This window comes from Macaca thibetana, chromosome 16, assembly GCF_024542745.1.
Source record: "Macaca thibetana thibetana isolate TM-01 chromosome 16, ASM2454274v1, whole genome shotgun sequence".
Lineage (NCBI taxonomy): Eukaryota > Metazoa > Chordata > Mammalia > Primates > Cercopithecidae > Macaca > Macaca thibetana.
In genome coordinates, this window is record NC_065593.1 from 7,198,361 (window position 1) to 7,220,789 (window position 22,429).

At 40.1% G+C, this 22,429-nt stretch overlaps 1 protein-coding gene across 1 annotated transcript in view; it reads right to left on the reverse strand.

Annotated features, from left to right (window-relative positions):
* LOC126939902 (protoheme IX farnesyltransferase, mitochondrial) overlaps positions 1-22,429 on the reverse strand; it is a 558,222-nt gene that overhangs the window by 34,268 nt on the left and 501,525 nt on the right. The window contains exon 6 of the mRNA XM_050765727.1: positions 15,726-15,796. Coding sequence (XP_050621684.1) covers positions 15,726-15,796 — 71 coding nt within the window. The remainder of the gene's footprint in view (positions 1-15,725; positions 15,797-22,429) is intronic.

A 22,429-nucleotide genomic window follows, 5' to 3' on the forward strand; every position in this document is an offset into this window, starting at 1 on the left:
TGAAGCAGGCAGAGGAGCTAGGCTTTGATTCCAGGCAGTCGGACCCCAAAATCTTATGTTCTACAAACTATAGCATTCTATTCCCCAAGGAAAAACCAAGTGCTCTGAAAATCTAGTCTAAAACAGACTCTAATTTTTCATATACAAATTTATCAATTTCAAGTGTACCGTTAGTTCTGAGTTAAAAAAAAAAAAAAAAAGGTAAACACAGCGTAACCACTACCACAATCAAGATATAGAGCAAATAAATTTATCTTTTCAAACAGTTTCTTATGCCCCTCTGTAGCCAGTTCCCTCCTGTCACCCCCCAGTTCCTGGTAACCACTGACCTTACTTCTGTGCCTAGTTTTGGCTTTCTGAAATGTCACATAAATAGCATCATACGGCACGTCGTCTTTTGTCTCTGTCTTCTTTCACTTAACAGAGTGCTTCTGAAACACACCCGTGTCACTGCATGTACCAGTGGTTTGTTCCTTTTTATTTCTAAGTAGTATTTCAGCCGTAATTTGTTCATCCATTCACCAGCTGAGGGATGTTTAGGTTGTCTTTAGGGATATTTAAGCTAATATTCATGTACAGATCTTTGTATGGACATGTGTCCACACATACACAGGAGTGGGATTGTATGGTAAATTTTGTTTAAATTTATTGAAATCTGCCAAACTGTTCTCCGAATTGATTGTACCATTCTGCATTCACACTAGCAATATATGAGAGCTTCAGGTATTCCACCCCTTGTCAGCACTGTATTGTTGCTTTTAATAAATGTTAATTATGCTAATCGGTGTGTAGTGGTATCTCATTGTGTTTTTAATTTGCATTTCCCCTAATGATTACTGACGCTGAAAATCTTTTGCTTATTTAACATCTGTATTTCATCTTTGGAGTAGGGCCTATTTAAATCTTTTACGCACTTTTTTTTTTTTTTTTTTTTTTGAGACAAGGTCTTGCTCCGTCACCCAGACTAGAGTGCACCAGTGTGATCTTAGCTGACTGCAATGTCTGCTTCCTGGGCTCGAGTGATCCTCCCTCCTCGGCCTCCCAAGTAGTTGGGACTACAGGCACATGCCACCATACCTGTCTAATTTTTTAAAAAAATTTTGTAAAGATGAGGTCTCACTATATTGCACAGACTGGTCTCAAACTCCTGGGCTCAAGCAATCCTCCTGCTTTGGCCTCCTAAAGGGCTAGGATTACAGGTGTGAGTCACTATGCCCAGCCCCTTTTGTCTACTTTGAAGATGGTTTTCTTAATGAGTTTAAGACTTCTTTCTGTATTCTGGACATGAGTTCTTTACCATGTCTGTGTTTTACAAATGTCATCTCCTACTCTGTGGCTTATATTTTCATTTTAAGTGTCTTCTGAAGAGCAGAAGTTTTTAATTTTGATGAAGTACAGTTTATCTACGTTTCTTGCGTGGTTTGTGGCTTTTGTGCTTTATCGAAGAGTCCTTTGCCGAGCCCAGTTTCACTGGGGAGCAGCCCATGTTGCCATGCTGGAAGTGGAATCCCACAGGTGATTTTGGTATACTGACCTTGTATCCTTTACCCGTGCTAGATTTACTAATTACTGCTGGTAGCTTTTCTGTAGATTCCTTTGAATTTTCCATGTAAACAATCACATTGTGAAAAGAATTTCATTTCTTTCCAATGTATGTGCCTTTTCTTTCTCTCTCTTGCCTTACTATGTACTAGTTAGGAGCTCCAGAACAACATGGACCAAGGTCCAATTCCCACAGAACAGCCCTCACAGTGTAGTCTGGTCCGTACATTTTCCTTAACCTCTTCCCAGTTTAACTTCCTCACAATTCTCCTATACACATTCTTCCCTCCACCGCTGGCCGGGTTGCCTGTTTTTATCCTTACACATACATTTTGCACTCCCGTCTTTGCACCTTTGCTCACCATGTTCATCTTGCCTGATATGGTCTTTGCTTCATTCTCTACCTATCCAAAACCTATATTTCTGTCAAGGTCTACAGCCTGACTCTCTATCTTGATGTTCATTTTGTCTCTTTCCTCATTCTCCACTCCTGTCCTAATAACCTTCTCATCGCCTTGACAGCAGAAGCTATGTATTCCTTCTTTGGTATCTTTACTTCTGTATTTCTCCCACCTGGGAGGTCATTTCTTTCTCTATCATCCATCCACCTGTCCATCCATCCATTATTAAGCATTAGCTACCTGCCACATATAATGGCTAGCATGCAAGCTCCACGACAGCAAGAATTTTGTCTGTTTTGTTCACCTCTGTAATACAGTATTGACAATGGTGCCTACAACTGTTCATGCGACAGTGTTAATACCCAGAATGTACAAGGAATTCAAACAGCTCAATAGTAAAAACAAACAAACAAATAATGCCATGGAAATGTGGGCAAATGATATGACATTTTTTGAAAGAAGACATACATGGTGGCTCATGCCTGTAATCCCAGCATTTTGGGAGGCCAAGATGGAAAGATCACTTGAGGCCAGGAGTTTGAGACCAGCCTGGGTGACATAGTGAGACCCTGTGTCTACAAAAAATTAAAAAAAAAAATTAGCTGGGTGTGCTGGCTTGCACTTGTAATCCCAGCACTTCAGGAGGCTGAGGGAGGAGAAACGTTTGAGCCCAGTAGTTCGAGACCAGCCACAGAAAGTAAAAAAAATTACCTAGGCCCAGCGACTGGCACCTGTAATTCCAGCTACTTGGGAGGCTGAGGTGGGAGGATCACGAGTTCCAGAGGTTGAGGGTGCAGTGAGCCATAGTCCTGCCACTGCACTCCAGCCTGGGTAACAGAGCAGGACCTGTCTCAAAAGAAAAAAAAAAAAGAAAAAGAAAAAAAGAAAACATACGAATAGCCAAAACGTATACAAGAAAATGCTCAACATCACTAATCATCAGAGTAATGCAAATTAAAACCACAAAGAGATATCATTTTACCTCAGTCAGAATAGCTATTGTTATTATAAAAAGACAAAAAATGAAGATGTTGATGAGGATGCAGAGAAAAGGGAACTCTTACACACTGTTGATGGGCATGTAAATTAGTATAGCCTCTATGGAAAAGAGTATGGCGATCTCCCAAAGAACTAAAAATAGAACTACCATTTGATCCAGCAATCCCACTACTATCTACTTAAAAGGAAAGAAATCAATATAAATCAAAAAGATACCTGTACTCATGTTTATTGCAGTACTTTTCACCACAGCAAAGATACGTGTTTTGTCTTGAATATGTTTGGTGAAAGAGTGATTGATCACTTACGGGAGACCTATCTGCCAGCTGAGTGGAAGACAGATGGAAGGAGGGTTAGGAAGAAGGCAGAGAAATCAGCTGGGATGTGCTGTAATAACCCACGCAAAACTGATGATGGTCTGAAGCTAAAGCACTGAGGTGAGAGGGCATAGATTCCAGGGTAAACCAGGGGGTTGAAAAGACACAATTTGTTGAGTAATCAGATGAAGGGGATAACAAAAAAAGTGTCTAGGATGGCTTTATAGGTGCCTGACTTTGGAACATAAATTAAGGTATTAAGGAAAAAGATTTGGGAACGAAAGTGAATTGGGGTAAAACATACAAATGTGAGCTGCCTGCAGGGGCAGCCCAGTAGATTTTCAAAGGAACTAGGCTCAGAAAAGCAATCTGGGCTGGAGGTACAGACAGTGTGGAGTGTAGTAAATGCAGGGAAGTGAGATGAGAAGGAGGTTAAGGACCACCAAACTAGAGTAGGTGGAGGAGGAAGGAACAGAAACAAGAGCTCAGCAGGGAACAGGCAGAATGGCTTATTTCTTACTCATCCTCTGGTTCTCAGCTTCAAGACTCTGAGAAGTAATCCTTGTCCTCCTCAGTTTGAGGCAGATACTCCTCTTTGTGCTCCCACGTCACAGTGGGCCTGTCTGTGGTATTTAGCACGTTACACACATGAGATGCTTCATGACTCAGAATCCCACGAGACACAGAAGTGTGTCTTCATCACCACTGCGCCTCTAGGGTCGAGCACCATGCCCGGCTGGCGTGTGCATTAAAAAAACACATTTGTTGAGTGAAATGTACCTTTGACAACACTTAGTGTCCTTTTAATGCACGTGTGTTGCCATCTCCTTGACGTGATTGCAAGAGAATGAAGACCATGTTATTCACCTCTCTGCAACCTTAGGAACTAGCACCCTTTTCTACATAGACAACACTCTCCACAAAAGTGTTCTGATGATGATAGTATGAGGGAAAGTTTCAATAACCCGCCACTCTACTTTCCACTGAGTGTTTTTGCCTACCAACTTAATCATAATGGAAACACACAGTTTTCACTCTGAGTTCACTTATTCAGCAAGTGTTTTTGCTTACTCCTCTCCATCCTTTGAAAATAACTTGAATTTCTTTTTTATGTTATTAGCTGACAAGTATATTTTAAAGCAAATTTTAAAAAGACATTCAAATTCTGTAAACAACTCAACATTTCTCTACAGCTTTAAACCTCTTCCCTAACAACGTACTTTTATTTATATGATTTTAGTGATCTTATTATTATATCCATAATAATGTTATGAGATGAACAGGTTAGAATTTTTCTTTTCCCTGAGACAGGGTCTCATTCTGTTCCCCAGGCTGGAGTGCAGTGGTGCAATCATAGCTCACTGGAACCTCCAACTCCAGAGCTCAAGCAATTCTCCCGCCTCAGTCTCCAAGTAGCTGTGATGACAGGAGCGTGCCACCATGTACAGCTAATTTTAATTTTTTTTTTGTAAAAACAGGGTCCCACTATGTTGCTCAGGTTGGTCTCAAACTCCTGGCCTCAAGTGGTCTGCCCACCTTTGCCTCCCAAAGTGTTGAAATTACAGGTGTGAACCATGCACCTGGCCTAGGTTAGCAATTATGATTGTTCTTTACACATGAGGAACCAGTAATGTGGAGAGATTAATTAAATGACTTGTCATGCTTAGAGTCAGTTAAGTAACACTTTTCATTAGACCATGATCATCATATGAAGAATGCCTGAAGACTCACATGTTATTTATTACATAAAAATTTGTAAAATTGCTAATTGGCTTTTTCCAGTCACCAAGTTAAAACTGGATAATATTTAATCTTTCTATTAAGAGGTTAAACTTCTCTGACATTTTCCTTAATTGCATGACTGAGTTTGCAGACTCAACTTGTAAAGTGGGTTTACTCACTATATTAGTCCATTTCATGTTGCTATAAAACAATACCTGAGACTGGGTAATTTATAAAAAAAAAAGAAGTTACTTAGCTCACTGTTCTGTAGGCTGTGAAGTTCAAGGGCATGGCTCTGGCTTCTGGTGAGAGCTTTCACGCAGCATCAAAATACAGCAAAGAAGGTCAACAGGGAAGCAGACATGTACAAATGGGAAAACCTGAGGGCATCCTGCTTTATGGCAACCCACTCTCTCAGAGACTAATCCATTCCTATGAGAACTAATCCAGTCTCCTGAGAGCAAAAACGGATTCACCATGACAACAGCACCAAGCCATTCATGAAGAATCTGATCCCATAACCCAAACACCTCCCACTAGGCCCTACCTCCCAACACCAACACATCAGGGATCAACTTTCAACACAAGTTTTGGTGAGGACAAACAAACCACATCCAAACCAAAGGATTCACTCTTCAATGTGAGTCCCTAATATGTGACATATGAACTCAAAGGTGTGTTCTTTGCCAGGGAATAAAAGGAGGCTCTAAATCTAACTCCCTCATTACAACAATCATTATAGCCAGAACGATTTGCCAGAAATGTTCAAACAAGTCAGTTTGTTTGTCCATATGGCCTCCCCAGCCATGTGGAACTGTGAGTCAATTAAATGTCTTTTCTTTATAAACGACCCAGTCTCAGGTAGTTCTTTATAGCAGTGTGAAAATGGACTAATACAGAAAATTGGTACCAGGAGTGGGGTGCTGTTATGAAGATACCTGAAAATGTGGAAGCGACTTTGGAGCTGGGTAGTGGGCAGAGGTTGGAAAAGTTTGAAGGGCTCAGAAAAAGACAGGAAGATGTGGGAATGTTTGCAACTTCCTGGAGACTTGTTGAATGGTTTTAACCAAAATGCTGACAGTGATATGGACAATGAAGTCCAGGCTAAGGTGGTCTCAGATGGTGACAAGGAAATTATTGGGAATTGGAGTAAAGGTCACTCTTGCTATGCTTTAGCAAAGAGATATTATGCCCCTGTCCTAGAGATCTGTGGAACTTTGAACTTGAGAGAGATGATTTAGGATACCTGGCAGAAGAAATTTCTAAGCAGCAAAGCATTCAAGAGGTGACCTGATTTTTTCTGAAGGTGTACAGTCATATGCATTCACAAATAGATGGTCTGAAGTTAGAACTTACGTTTAAAAGGTAGGCAGAATGTAAAAGTTTGAAAGATTTACAGTCTGACCATGTGGTAGAAAAGAAAAACTCATTTTCTGCAGAGAAATTCAAGCTGCCTGTAGAAATTTGCATTAGAATGAAGAGCAGAATGTTAATTGCCAAGAGAATGGGAAAAATCTCTCCAGAGTATTCCAGAGATCTTTGCTGCAGCCCCTCCCATCACAGGCCCAGAGGCATAGGAGTGAAAAATGGCTTCATGGGCTGAGGCCAGGGCCCTGCTGCTCTGTACAGCTTCTGTACAGCCCTGTGTCCCAGCCATTCCAGCTCTAGCTGTGGCTAAAAAGAGCCAAGGTACAGCTCAAGCTATGCCTTCAGAAGGTGCAAGCCCCAAGCCTTGGTTGCTTCCACATGGTGTTGGGCCTGCAGGTGCACAGAAGACAACAGTTGGGCTTCGGGAGCCTCTGCCTAGATTTCAGAGTATGGAAATGCCTGGATGTCCAGGCAGAAGTCTGCTGCATGCAAGGGCTGAGCCCTCATGGAGAACCTCTGCCAGGGCAGAGCCTTTATACAGAGTCCTCACTGGAGCACTGCCTAGTGGAGCTGTGAGAAGACAGCTACTATCCTCCAGACCTCAGAATGGTAGATCCACTGACAGCCTGCACCGTGTGCCTGGAAAAGCCACAGACACTCAAGGGTAGCCCGTGAAAGCAGTCATGAGGGCTGTACCCTGAAAAGCCACAGAAGCAGAACTGCCCAAGGCCTTGGGAGCCCAACTCTTGCAACAGTGTGCCCTGGATGTGAGACATGGAGTCAAAGGAGATTATTTTGGAGCTTCAAGATTTAATGATTGTCCTTTTGGGTTTCGGACATGCATGGGGCCTGCAGCCCCTTTGTTTTGGCCAATTTCTCCCACTTGGAATGGGAGCGTTTAGCCAATGCCTGTACCCTCATTGTATCTTGTGGGTAACTAACTTGTTTTTGATTTTATAGGCTCATAGGTGAAAGGGATTTCCCTTGTCTCAGATGAGACTTTGGACTTGGACTTTTGAGTTAATGCTGGAATGAGTTAAGACTTTGAGGGACTGTTGGGAAGGCATGATTGTGTATTGAAATGTGAGAAGGACATGAGATTTGGGAGGAGCCAGGGGCGGAATGATACGGTTTGGCTCTGTATCCCTGCCAAATCTCATCTCAAATTGTAATTCTCACATGTCAAGGGAGGGACCTGCTGGGAGGTGGTGGTTGGATCATGGGTGTGGTTTCCCCTATGCTGTTCTCATGATAGGGAGTTCTCACAAGATCTGATGGTTTAAAAGTTTGTGGCAGTTCTCCCTTTGCCTTTCTGTCTCCTGCTACCATGTAGGAAGGTGCTTGCTTCTGCTTCACCTTCTACTATGACTGTAAATTTCCTGAGGCCTCCCCAGCCATGTGGAATTGTGAGTCAATTAAATCTCTTTTCTTTATAAATGACCCAGTCTCAGTAGTTCTTTGTATCAGTGTGAAAATGAACTAATACACTGCCCAACTGATTGACTCTCCATTTCATGAAAGATTTTTCTACAGAATGCAATGCTATTTGATAGCAATTTACCCACAGTAGAACTTCTTTCAAAATTGGAATTAGTCCTCTCAAACTCTGACACTGCTTTATCTATCAAGTTAATATAAAATTTTAAATCCTTTGTTTTCATTTCAACAATGTTCACAGCATCTTCGTCAGAAATACATTAGGTCTCAAGAAACCACTTTCTTTACTCATCCATAAGAAGCAATTCTTCATGTGTTCAAGTTTTATCATGAGATTGCAGCAATCCAGTCACATCTTTAGGGTCTACTTCTAATTCTCATTCTCTTGCTATTTCTTTCATATCTGCCTCCACTGAAGTATTAAACTCCCCAATGTCATACATTAGAGTTGGAAGCAACTTTTTTCAAACCCCTGTTAATGTTGACATTTTAACCTCCTCCCTGAATCATGAATGTTTTTCGTGGCATGTAGAATGGTGAATCCTTTCCAGACAGTTTTCAATTTGCTTTGCCCAGATCCAATGGAGGAATCACGATCTATGGGAACAGCCTTACAAAATGTATTTCTTAAATAAAACTAAAAAGTCAATCATGGTTGTAATCCCAGCACTTTGGGAGGCCGAGGCAGGCAGATCACAAGGTCCAGAGTTCGAGACCAGCCTGACCGACACGGTGAAACCCCATCTCTACTAAAAATACAGACACACCCACACAAATTAGCCAGGGGTGGTGGCGCATGCCTGTAATCCCAGCTACTCAAGAGGCTGAGGCAGGAGAATCGCTTGAACCCAGGAGGTGGAGGTTGTAGTGAGTAGAGATTGCACCACTGTACTCCAGCCTGAGTGACAGAGGGAGACTATCTCAAAAAAAAAAAAAAAAAAAAAAAAAAAAAAGTCGAAATGACTCTTTGATCCAGGGCTGCAGAATGGATGTTATGTTGGCAGGCATGAAAACATTAGTTTCCTTGTATATCTCCATCAGAGCTCTTGGGTGACCAGGTGCATTGTCAATAAGCAGTAATACTTTGCAGGCAATCTTTTCCTCTGAGCAATAGGTTTCAAAATATTCAGTAAACCATGTTGTAAACAGATGTACTGGTATCCAGGCTTTGTTTTTCCATTTATAGAGTACAGGCAGAGTAGATTTAGTGTAACTCTTAAGAGTCTTAGGATTTTTGGAATGGTAAATGAGCACTGGCTTCAACCTAAAGATAGCATCAGCCTTAGCCTCTAATGAGAGAGTTAGCCTATCCTTTGAAGTTTTGAAGCCAGGCATTCACTACTCCCCTCTAGCTATCGAAGTCCTAGATGGCATCTTCTTCCAATAGAGGGTTGTTTTGTTGATATGAAAACTCTATTGTTTAGTTTGGCCACGTTCATCAATGAACTTATAGCTAGATATTCTGGATAACTTGCTGCAGCTTCTCCATTAGCACTTGCTGCTTCACCTTGTACTTTTTGTTTTGAAGATGGCTTATTTTCTTAAACCTCATGAACCAATCCCTGCCAGTTTCAAACGCTTCTTCTGCAGTTTCCTCACCTCTCTCGGCCTTCATAAAACTGAAGAGAGTTAGGGCCTTGCTTTGGATTAGGCTTTCGTGTGAGGTAATGCTTAATGCTGTGGCTGCTTAGATCTAGCCAGATCACTAAAACATTCTTCATATCAGCAATAAGACTGTTTCACTTTCTTATCATTTGTGTATTCACTGAAGTAGCACTTTTAATTTCCTCCAATAACTTGTCCTTTACATTCACAACTTGGCTGTTTGGGGCCAGACGCCTAGCCTTCAGCCTATCTCAGCTTTCAACATGCCACCTTCCTCATTAAGCTTAATCGTTTCTAGCTTTTGACTTAAAGTGAGAGACATGCAATTTTTCCTTTCACTTCTACACACAAGGCTATTGTAGGGTTATTAATTGGGCTAATTTCAATATTGTTGGTTCTCAGGGAAGAAGGAGGTCCAAGGAGCGGGGGAGAGATGGGGAAACTGCCAGTTGGTGAAGCAGTCAAAACACACACAACCACTTATCGATTAAGTTTGCTGTCTTCTATAGGCACAGTTGGTGGTGTCCCAAAACAATTACAATAGTAACATCAAACACCACTGATCACAGATCACCATGCCAGATATAATAATAACAAAAAGCTTGAAATATTGTATGAATTATGAAAGTGTGACACAGAGACACAAAGTGACCATGTGCTGCTGGAAAAATGGCACCAACAGACTTGTCTGCTGCAGGCTTGCCACAGACCTTCAATTTGTAAAAAATGTAGTATCTGTGAAGCATAATAAAGCAAAGTGCAATAAAATCAGGTATGCCTGCATACCTGGAAACTATAATAATTTAGATACATTATACTTTACATTTATATGTTTTTCTCTTCTAAGCAAAATAAGCAATGCCAATTTGCATGAAACAGCCTCAGAAATAAGGAAATTCTGTGAGCATCAGAATCATATTTCCCTCTGTACAGTGTGGCATTATTGTTATCATCCAAACTGGGCATTGTTGAAAGGGAAACAGGACGTTATCAATAATTCTGTGGGGGCAAACCAGGACTGTCCTGGGCAAACCCATTTGACCTTCAGCCCATTTTACAATCATGCTATGTGGGAGAACACTTTCCCTACGTGATCTCTTTGATCCTAATCACCTGATATACACGTAACAATGACACCTTCTCTTCTTTCTTTCACTGACTCAATTTAATCTCTGGATCTAGCTGAATAGCTAGAGCTACATCTTTGGGCTATAATGTCTGGCCAATGGCTTCTTGTTCCTCACTTGCTTCAAGGCCACATACTCTAAATGGTTCTCACTGGGATCTATTCTTTGCCATTTTGTCTATGGCTTGCACAAAGGGATGCCTTAGAAACCCGTTGTTTATTTTCCTCAACAGAACGCCATAATCCCAAATGTTGAAATCTTGAAAAATCAAAATCCTTAAAGTCTAAAATCCCAAAAGATTAAAATCCTGAAAATATAATTCTGGAAAAAATAATTTAAAAATTCTTTAAAAGATATCTGTACATTTTTGAAAGGGAATTTGAGAAACATACAAAAACATGATAGAACACTTTATAAGCCACTTTACACAATAAAATAGGCAATAATAACATATTCATTTGTGCAAGCATAAACACTCAGGTATACTAATGACAGTCACATGGGCATAACAGTTAAAAGCAGACAAACCTTATTCATAAAGAAAGAGGTCAAACAAAGGAAATGTATAAATCCGTATCACTATGAATGGTGATGGTGTGCAGCCAGCGGTAAAACTGTGTTCCTCTGAAATGCCATGACAAACAACCTAAGTCTTTTCACAAGACTGCTCAAAAACCATGATGGGTCACCATCACCACATACGCAGTCCCCAGAGCCAAGATCTTGAGAACTTCTATCTTTCACAAACACAGATGGATAAAAAGGACATCTTTCCATTTGTTGAGGAACTGTCAGTGTTTTTGCATCCATGCACAATGCTAATACACAAAGTCAAATTTGTGATAATGCACTTTGTGGAGTCAGGTTTGCAAAAAACGCACAAATTGAATTAGAACTCTAAAAGGCCTTACACAATCTACACCTCCGGAATTGGAAATGATGTGAAGATGAAATACGTAGCATAGTGAATTGTAAAAACAATGCCGACAATTTAAAATGGTGAATAAAACTGAAGAGAAAGAAAAAAACTAAAAAAGAAAATTAGACAAATGAAAGAGTATTACAGGGATAGATTATGAGCAATTGAACAGAGACAGTCCATTAGAGCAGGCCGACTTTCATAATCATTACCCATATCTTGATTTCTTGCATCACGATGAATAGCTGCTTTTTTTCTTTTAAGACACGGCTCTCCTTGGAGAATACATTCACATTCATTTTCAATGTGGTTCTGATCTTTTTGAAACTCTTCTATGATTTGATATAAACTGACATGAGCATGCCTTATTAAATTTTCCCGGCTGGGCACGGTAGCTCATGCCTGTAATCCCAGCACTTTGGGAGGCCAAGCCAGGAGGATCACTTGAGGTCAGGAGTTCAAGAACAGCCTGGCCAACATGGCAAAACCCCGTCTCTACAAAAATACCAAAAAATCAGCCAGGTGTGGTGGCACACACCTGTAGTCCCAACTACTTGGGAGGCCGAGGGAGGGGAATCACTTGAACCTGGGAGGTGGAGGTTGCAGTGAGCCAAGATCATGCCATTGCACTCTAGCCTGGGCAAGAGAGTGAGACTCTGTCTCTAAATAGAAAAATAAATAAACAAATAAATTTTCCCGTCTTATGCCATGCTTCTATGTTATTTTGGGTAAAAGGAAATCCATTCCATATGCACCCATATACAGAACATAAATTTGGTGGAAACAATACTGGTGATCGAAGAGCAGCACCATTTCGTGTCATCTTATCCTAACATGCACATAATTATTTTCTTTTTTTTTTTTTTTTTTTTTTTTTTTTTGAGACGGAGTCTCGCTCTGTCGCCCAGGCTGGAGTGCAGTGGCGCAATCTCGGCTCACTGCAAGCTCCGCCTCCCGGGTTCACGCCATTCTCCTGCCTCAGCCTCCCGAGTAGCTGGGACCACAGGCGTCCGCCACTGCGCCCGGCTAATTTTTTTTTTTTTTCTATTTTTAGTAGAGACGGGGTTTCACCATGGTCTCGATCTGCTGACCTTGTGATCCGCCCGCCTCGGCCTTCCAAAGTGCTGGGATTACGGGCGTGAGCCACCGCGCCCGGCCCACATAATTATTTTCAAACCAGTCAGTAACTTTACTGGTTTCTTCAGGCAAATGCAGCTTTAATTTATTAAAAGCTCCTGGAATGTCATAAGTTGGAAGGAATGCCAATGCAGGCAAATAATGTATTTTTAAAGTGAGGTTTTCGGTTTTCAGTGTTGCCAAATCGTGTAGCCAACCCGCTCATCTGAATTTTCCGCCAAATGCATTGGGCTGAATGGAAAAAATACACTTTATTGGTAACATCTTGAAATTCACTTTAGATGCCTTGATTGCACCTAACTCTGTATCTGTGTTTGAGGATCTGATTACAATCCATTTTCTTTTGCAAAGTCTTCCAAATCTTCAAATAAGTGTTTATAAACTGCTTCACATTTTCCAGTCATTAATACATAAAGGAGGGAATAATTTTTAGAATTTGTGGATCCAACAGGGGCATATTCTATATAGTTGATTAAAAAAAAAAAGTGGGGATAGTTGAAAGTGCCATCCATTACCCAACATGAAGCATGTGCTGATTTTTCTACATTAGACTGAGTGGTAAGTATAACAAGTCTGTCTTCTTTGACAGTCAAATCACTAATCAAGAACAGGTCACCATTTAATGGTTTTTTGTGACACTAGAGGAACTTCAATATCGGCAAGTGTCTTTGGTTCAGAAGGTTCCTGGGCTTGTTGAATTCCTTTTATTCTCTGATGAAGGGCATTTTTTGAAGGCAAACATGGTGTTATGTGTGAAGGGGCAGAAGTTGTACATGACAGAATAATTTGACAGGGAAGATTTCTTGTATTTTTTTGCCAGTATTTTCACTTCTATGGTCTTCGAAACACTCACTACACTTGTTTTCCGAAAGTGGTTGTGGTCTACAAATTTTATAAGTATATGCTATCCATTTGAAAGTCTGGTTATTGCCAGCTGTTGCAATTAAGCAATTTTCTGCTTTCAAAGCACCAATAATAATTAGCTTGAAAATGTTTATCTTTCACCATTAGGTAGCCTCATACACTTAACTTATCACAGTCTTTTTTAGAGGGAACAATATCACAGATCTCTTCCATTGTGCTGTAAGAAATACAGTAAGAAGGAATAATCTTTGGCTTCCCCAGTGGCAAATCTGTATTAGTCAGAGTTCTACAGGGATACAGAACCAATAGGATGTGTATATAGATATATGAGAGGGGATTTGTTAAGGGGAATTGGCTCATGCAATTATGGTAGCTGAGAAGTCCCACGACAGGCCATCCGCAAACTGAAGACCCTAGGATGTCAATGACCCTAGGAGCTTTTCAGCTCAGGCTGAAAGCCTCAGGACCCAGGGGGCTCCTGGTATATGTTCTAGAGTCCAAAGGCCAGCAAGCCTGGCGTTCTGATGTCTAAGGCAGCGGAAGATAAGTCTGTCCCAGCTCTTACAGAGACACCAATTCGCTCTCTTTATCTGTTCTCTTCCGGCCTCCAGCCAACCGGATGTTACCCACCAACATTGAGGGCAAATCTTCCCTATCTACTCAGATTCACACACTATTCTCCTCTGGAAATACCCTCACAGACACACCCAAAATAATGCTTTCCCTGGTTTCTAGGTATTCTTCAATCTAGTCAAGTTGACACCTATAATGAAGTCCACAAGTTCACCCCTTGTCAACCTGGCATCCATATGCATCTCCTTAAACCATACTTAAGCTTTAAATAAAGATAAAAATAAAGTGATAGTTCCACCTAACATGATTTTACTATCCTGTGATTGGAATTTGCGGGACTTTGGACATTAGGGATTCGAGACTTTAGGAATTTTGATCTTTTGGGACTTCAATATTTGGGACTGTGTCTTTTGGGATCATGATCCAAACCCCCTTTAAAAGGAGAGTGTTGCCAATTACAACAGCTAAGGCCCCAGTGCTCCCTCCTGAGTACTAACAGGTTGTGCATCCACCACAAAGTAAGATGGGCTGGACAAAGTAAAGATGGGCTGTTTAAAATGATGAGCCTTTATCTGATTATGCTTAAAGACTACTTGCTGGGCCTATTCCTACACTTCCCTGGTTCTAAAGGAGGGTATAATTTCACTGAGGAAAAATGACTGAACAGAAATTCCAAAGCATTACCAGGGGCAACAGCAGCTTTTAGCTCTTGAGATAGGTTACAGACTTTGCATTTTCCCCTCTAAAACAGATCTACCCAAATAAAAGTACTTTTGACAGTTTCTAAACCTCAAACACAGCATATACCTTTGTTTATATTTCAGAAAAAAGAAATAAAGTATCAGTAGATGTGAGTTTTTTGTTCTTACATCTTTTCATCTGGTTCTATTGCCCTTTTTAATAAATTCATTGAGAAATGTCTAAAACCAGATAATATTAAAGATCATTTTTGCATAGATTAATCTGACTGCATATACATTTGCTTCCTTTATTGTTTTACCTAAATATGTGTGATCATTTGATTCACAAGTGTTACCACAATAAATTTTAAGCTCCATGAGGGCATTGCCTAGAAACGTGAAGACAGAATCCAGTGATTTATCACAGTCAGTATAAACCATTTGGCCCTTTTTATTCTTCTAGGCTTGTAATATATATTAGGTTAAAAAAAAAGTTTTTAAATGCCGGTTTAGAGGTCTCCAGGAAGTAAAATGTTTAATTATTAAGCATTAGTGATATTAAAATATTTATATGCCTTTTAGTTCTACTTAATTGAAATTGGTGGAGAGTGATGGAGGCAGGGCTTTACTTGGCATACAACAGCATTATCAGTTTATCTGAAAAAGTAAGATTTCAGACATCCTTCTGCTGAGACTCTAGATGGATTTGTCTGAAAATCATTTGCGTTAATGCAATGTTTTCATCTTCAGCCACTACAAATGAAAGTCTATGTCTCAAAGTAGAATTAACAAAAAAAATCTATCACATAATTTACTACCATAAAAAAAAACCCTGCCATTCTTACATCCATCTCAAGTGCTTTATAAAACATTTTGGTTAGAGGTGGAAAGTACTGCATTTCCATATCAATTTGTTCCTTTGTGGGTATTTTATTTTCACGTCACAGCTCAAAGCAAAATAGTGGGAAATGACTCAGATGAACAAGCAAATGAATGCTTTATAATGTGGAAGACACTTGTGTTCATGATTTTACCTGATCTGTCCACGAACCAGCGGTCTGTTCTTTGTCCTATTCATGTTTGAGTCAAATGGCACCTCAAAAAACTGTAAAAAGACAGACAACATTAACTATAAAACAGTTCCTTTCTTCTGCTTTAGTACTGAACATTTTTTCTATAGTGAACTTCATTTTAATTTTGATAGTATAAATCAATACTCTGGCACTTCTTGAAGAAAAATTAAAAAAGAAAACAATTTGCACTAGGTGCCAGGAATATCTACTTTTATCCACTTTGAAAATCACTTGTTAAACATACAAGTGGTATGTCCCTTGACAAATGCAGACGATTGGCTCTAGGATCCCCCATGTGTGGATAACCAAATCCACACACACTCAACTCCCGCAGTAGGCCCTCCAGAACCCGCCTATGAGAAAAAGTGGCCCCTCTCTATATTCAAGTTTCACATCCTGCAGTCTACGCTGATTGAAATAAATCCATGTATAAGTAGACCCACACAGTTCAAACCCGTGTCACTCAAGGGTCACTTGTATAGTTTCAGATTTGAAGCATTAGCGCTGTAAATAATTTCAGAATCTTTCACACAACCCAAAGCCTGTGAATCAACCAAGAATCAACTGACCCTGGGGAATGGACTACTGATGTCAAGAACCAGGGCTGACATAATTAAGATCTCAGATGAAATTGAGGATATACTGTGATGAAGGTAACCATCCTGTTCTGTCCAGGATAGTTCTAATTCACATCTTGGTGCCAGCATCATTAACAGAAACCTCTTTCATTCTGAAAGCATCCTAGCTTGGACAATAGATTGGTATGGTCATCCTAATAATGAAGTACAGTTTTAATTGTTTACCTATTAAAAGACAAGGCCCAAGGGATTATCAAAACTAATTTTCCAAAACCTTGACAAACTGTACAGTATGTTCTTAAATTTGTTATTAATGTCTCTTACTTGTCTCCTTTTTTGCTAAAACAGAATACTCAAAAAATGTGCTGATCAGGTTATTATTTAAGCATATCTTTGACTCAATGGGCTAGAACCAAATCAACAGATGAAACAATAATTCAATGGAAGGCTGAAGTCAGTATTTCCCCAGCTATGTTCCCTTACTGTCCCTGGAGTTGCTCCAGGAAGAATAACTGACTCTATGGTCAAACCATATTAGTACAATAAAATCTCTGAGAAATCCCAAAGTGAAGAAACCTAATTAACCTTACTTTAGGCAGTGTTCCCCAAATTTATTTGACCACAAAATTTTTTTTTCAAGAGAAACATAAACAACAGATTTCAGAAATTCCTGGTCTGATTAGATTTGAGTGACAGGAATCATGTCTTACTAATGTCTGTATGAATCATAGCTCTTTGTAGAGTGTGTTGTACTCGATATGCGTTCTATAAATGGTAGAAAAAAGTAAACACTAGTGCTAAAAAGACGAATAAGTAACATTGTATTTTATTGTACTTTTACAAGTCATCTAGTATGATTTGCTAAGAAGTATAGGTTAAAAATGAAAGAAAATTTATTCTGAACTATTTGAGAAATGTAGAATTTATCCCTGTAAGTTTGGGACATCTGGTAAATTGTGTTCCCTTTAATTTAAAAAAAACTTTGACATACGTTTCCTTTCCCTGTATCCTGTACTACAGACTATCTACTTTTAATTTTTTTACAATGTCTTGATATTCCTAAACACAATGACATTTTCCAGTATGATTATTTACTTTTTTCTTTCTCATTCCTTTCACATTACTATAGTCACTTCACTCACAACACTCTGAGTGTTACGCACAGTGAGGATTCCCTGTCATTCATATTAAGTATCTACTAGCCCTAGTCCCTCACACTTGGGGCATACTGACCATCCAGTTACAGCTCATTTAACCAATGGTCAGCTACCTGTGATTCTCAGACCTTTAAAAGAAAACTGCATACCAATAATGATAACCACCACTATCCCCACAGCATTAAGAGAGCATATATTATCTATAATTGTAAGAATACAAGATATTCTTCTCTTGATGGCTAACCTTTACGAAGAATGGGCTATACATGTTAAGCATTTTACATGCATTGCAAAAGGAGCTGTATACCAAGCCTGAGTTTTCAGAGCTTCCTGGGCACTGCTGCACCTGGGTTCCTGTGTGTGTGGCTGTAGTCAGAGTAAGAAACTAAATGTCAGGAGTCTGCATTGCCTCACCTGCATTGCCTGAGGCCATGGCTGCATGAGAAGACCCTAGATTAGGAAATGGCAGTGTTCACTCTACAGGTGGCTTTTTTGAATTGGTTTCTGTTGGAAGAAACTGTGGCAGCTGCAGTTTTTATCTACTGCAGCATATTCCACTTAATGGATATACCATAAAACCAATCCCGTAGAGATGAACAGGTAGATTATTGTTCATCATTCTATATGACAAACATCCCTAAACATGTGTCTGCATATGTGTGCAATTATTGTTACAGGATAAATGCCTAGAATGTTCCCCTCCTTTTGAAAACAGTCCTGCCTTGACTTGAACACACTACTTAAAAGGGGTTCTCCTAATTCTACATTCTCTCAATGCTCCTCTTTAGGTCACTATTCAGTCCATACAATTTCCTTAGTGTTTACTACACACCATACAATGCGGATACAAAAGTCAATTAGATTCAGAACCTGCTTTCAAGAACTTCTTACTCTATGCAGTATGCAGGTGTTGGCAAACTAGAGCTAATGGGCCAAATCCAGCCTGCACCTGTTTTTAAGACCCACCAAGCCACTGTCTTTTTATATCTCCTTAATAATTGGGAAAGTAAGTTAAAAGAAGAGTACTTGTGGCATGTGAAAATTATATGCAAGTCAAATTTCAGGGTCCATAAACAAAGTTTTATTGGAATTCAGCTACACCCATTTGCCTAAGTAATGCTATGACTGCTTTTACAGAACAGCAGAGCTGGGCAGTTGCAACAGAGACCCATAGCCCACAAAGCATAGAATGTTCACTGTCTTACTCTGTGGAAAATGTCTGCCAACCCCTAATCCACTAGAAGGACTGAGATAAGAGAACCTGGTTAATTATAATCACATGTGCAGTAGGAGGACAGAGTTGTGCAAAGGATTATGGGAGTCCAGAGAATGGGCTCTGAACCCAGGTAGGGAGACAGAAAAGGGCAAGGACGATTTTCCTCAAGTACTCTTTAAGGGAAGCTTAAAGGCTGAGCAGGGCTAGATGGTTAAGGGTATAGGGTAGGAGGGACAAGCACTCCAGACAGAGGAAGCACAAACAAATGCACAGGAGGCAGAATTTTGATGAAATGCTGGAGTACCTAGGAGAAGTTCAACACAGCAGACCGATTAGGAGCCCAGTCTTGTACCTAGAGAAATTAGGGTTAAATTTCAGATTTAGGCCGGGCACGGTGGCTCATGCCTGTAATCCCAGAACTTTGGGAGGCCGAGGGGGGCGGATCACAAGGTCAGGAGATCGAGACCATCCTGGATACATGGTGAAACCCCGTCTCTACTAAAAATACAAAAAATTAGTTGGACGTGGTGGCGGGCACCTGTAGTCCCAGCAACTTGGGAGGCTGAGGCAGGAGAATGGCGTGAACCTTCCCGGGAGGCAGAGCTTGCAGTGAGTTGAGATCATGCCACTGCACTCCAGCCTGGATGACAGAGCGAGACTCTGTTTCAAAAAACAAAAAAAAAAAATTCAGATTTACCATTGAATAGTGGCTGTGCAACCTGGGTAAACCTAATTTCTTCATATAATATAGAACTTGTCAGGTGATGTAAGGATTAAGATAATGTACATACGCATGATGCCTGGCACACAGAATGTGCTCACTAAAGATTAGTTTATTTGCTATTACCATGAGTGTTGCTGCATGGCTGGTGATGAAGCTCCAGAGGTAGACAAGGGTCACGGAGAGTCTCACGTGCCACGCTAATGTGCCAAGACTCTGCTGTGTACGAGGTGTATTTTGGATTGATCCCTATGACCGCCACTTGGAGGATGATTTTGACAGAAAACATTGTAAAGAAGCCCCAGGTGAGATGATGAGGGCCTGAACAAGGGCTGTGACAGCGGAGATGAAGAGGAAGCAATCTTTCCCTTTCCCTCCAACACAATGAGCCTTACCCAAAGTGCAGACCCTTGCCTTCTGTGTTCACTCTCCAATCTTTTTTTTTTTTTTGAGATGGAGTCTCACTGTGTCGCTGGAGTGCGGTGGCGCAATCTCGGCTCACTGCGAGCTCTGCCTCCCGCGTTCACGCCATTCTCCTGCCTCAGCCTCCCGAGTAGCTGGGACTACAGGCACCCGCCACCACATCCGGCTAATTTTTTGTATTTTAGTAGAGACAGGGTTTCACCGTGTTAGCCAGGATGGTCTCGATCTCCTGACCTCGTGATCCACCCGTCTCGGCCTCCCAAAGTGCTGTGATTACAGGCGTGAGCCACAGTGCCCGGCCTCACTCTCCTATCTTTCAATAAAACCACTACGTGTGCAGCCCCGACTTTCTCCTGGGCTCCAATTTTGTAAAGTCACTTGATTGCTGTTTTTTTTTTTTTTTTTTCGTTTAGGTGTTTTAACATCACAGACTCAATGTGTCTCAAATTGAATTCAACACATTCCTATGAAAATCAAAGTGCCTCTCCAGATTCTTTTTTGTTAAACATACAACTTCTCTATAACCTATGTCAGAATCTTCAGAATCAGCTGATTTCTTCCATGCATTGGCCAACCATATCCAATTCATCACCACATCCTGATTATTTGGACTTCATAATATTTCTCAAACCTACCCTTCCTGGTTCACTCTGCTATTGCCACTACTATAGAAGCCTAATGAAATTACTTGCTCAAAAATATTGAAGGGACTCCTCACACTGCTCACTTCCAACAGACACTGAAAAATCCAAATTCTTAGAAAGTTATTCAAAGGCTATCCCTAATCCAGCCCTCACACTACTTTCAAGCTTCTCAATTACTTTATTTTTATCCCCTGGTCACACTCGTCGCTGTCTCAGGAACAGAGCAAACTGCCCACGGGAGTTGGAGACTCAGCCAGTTTCTGACTCTGAAGTTGGAGAAAATTATGTCGGAAGCCTTAGTTTCCTCAGTTGCAAATGGGAATAATTTCTCTAACTATTGAAGTTACTATGAGGATCTGAAAAGACAGTGTAAGTGATGGACTGTAGCACATCATGCACTTCTGCTCATTTCTCGCCTATGTCTGCATCCATTGATTAGACTGATGTTCCTTGAATCTTCACTTAACAAACCCAACCCATCTTTTAACACTAAGTTCAAATTCAACTACCTAGACTGAAGCCTAAACTTCTGACTTAAATGTTATCCCTCTCTCCTTTCAATCCCCATGGCACTTGTCTGAACCACTGAAGAGATGTGTGGTTGCAATTTATGTGAATTCAAAATAATGCAAATAGAACAAACACTCATCAAGAATTACATAATTTAAAAGTAGCAGGTCAAGTGAATAAATCTTTTATAATTTTACAACATAGCAATGTCACTCTAGTTGGTAAATAAAAATACAGATTATCCATTGTTAGAGTCAATCTCTTTTTCGTAACAGTTATATCTTTATTAAGGTATAATTGACATGCAATAACCTACACATATTTAAACTATTTAATTTGGTAAGTTTCAACTTATGTATTTACCCACAAAACACCCACCAATCAAGGTACTGAATATATTCAAATCAACCCAAAATGTTTCGTTATGTTTCCCTGTAGTCCCCCTCTTCCACCCAATTCACAAGTTTCTTGTCCTCAGGCAGCCACTGAATTGTTCTGTGTTCCTATACATTACTTGCATTTTCTAGAGTTTTATGTAAATAAAATGGACTCTTTTTGTCTGAATTTTTAGCACTCCAAATAACAACTTTTGATATTCACCATCTTGCGGAGGGTTTCAATAGTTCATTCCTTTTTATTGCTGAGTAATATTCAATTGTATCGCAGTTTGTGCATCCTTTTACTTGCTGATGGATATTTGGTTTTTGGATGGATATCTGGTTAATGGATATTTGAACATTTCTAATAGTTTTTAACTATTACAGAAAAGCAGCTATGAACATCTGTGTGCAAGTCTTTGTAAGGACATATGCTTTTCACTCTCAAAGCTAAACACACATATATCATATAGATGAGGTATTTAAACTACTTAGGAAACTCTCAAACTATTTCACGAAGTGGTTGTGCCACTTTTTCATTCCCACAGCAGTATATGAAAGCTCCAGTTCCAGGTTTTGGTTGTGTTACGGGGTAAGGACAAAGTGTTTGCCAAGGACAAAGAGAATAGGGACTGGCTATCAGAAGAAAGTGGTTATAAATACCAGCAATGACCCTGTGATCAGTTGCAGAAATGAGGACTAGAACAGTTATAAATGCTTTTTTCGTATTTTGATAGAACTGTATTTGTATATATGAAACTTTTTATTCCTCTCTCCTATCCTCCTACCATTTAATGTAAAATATGTTAACAGTATTTAGACTCACACCTCACTATTTAAGTTATGCAATATCAAGGAGCTTGAAGAGAAATGAATGGCACCTAAAGATGAACAGAGACTTGTATTCTCTTTTGGGGAGTAAATTAGTGATTTTTTGGTTGTAAGAGGGAAAGTTTTATTGTGTTTGGCATAAAACATGATTCTGCTATCACCTTATTTGGAAGTTTAGTATGGCTGAAAGATGTATCTGACTGCCAAG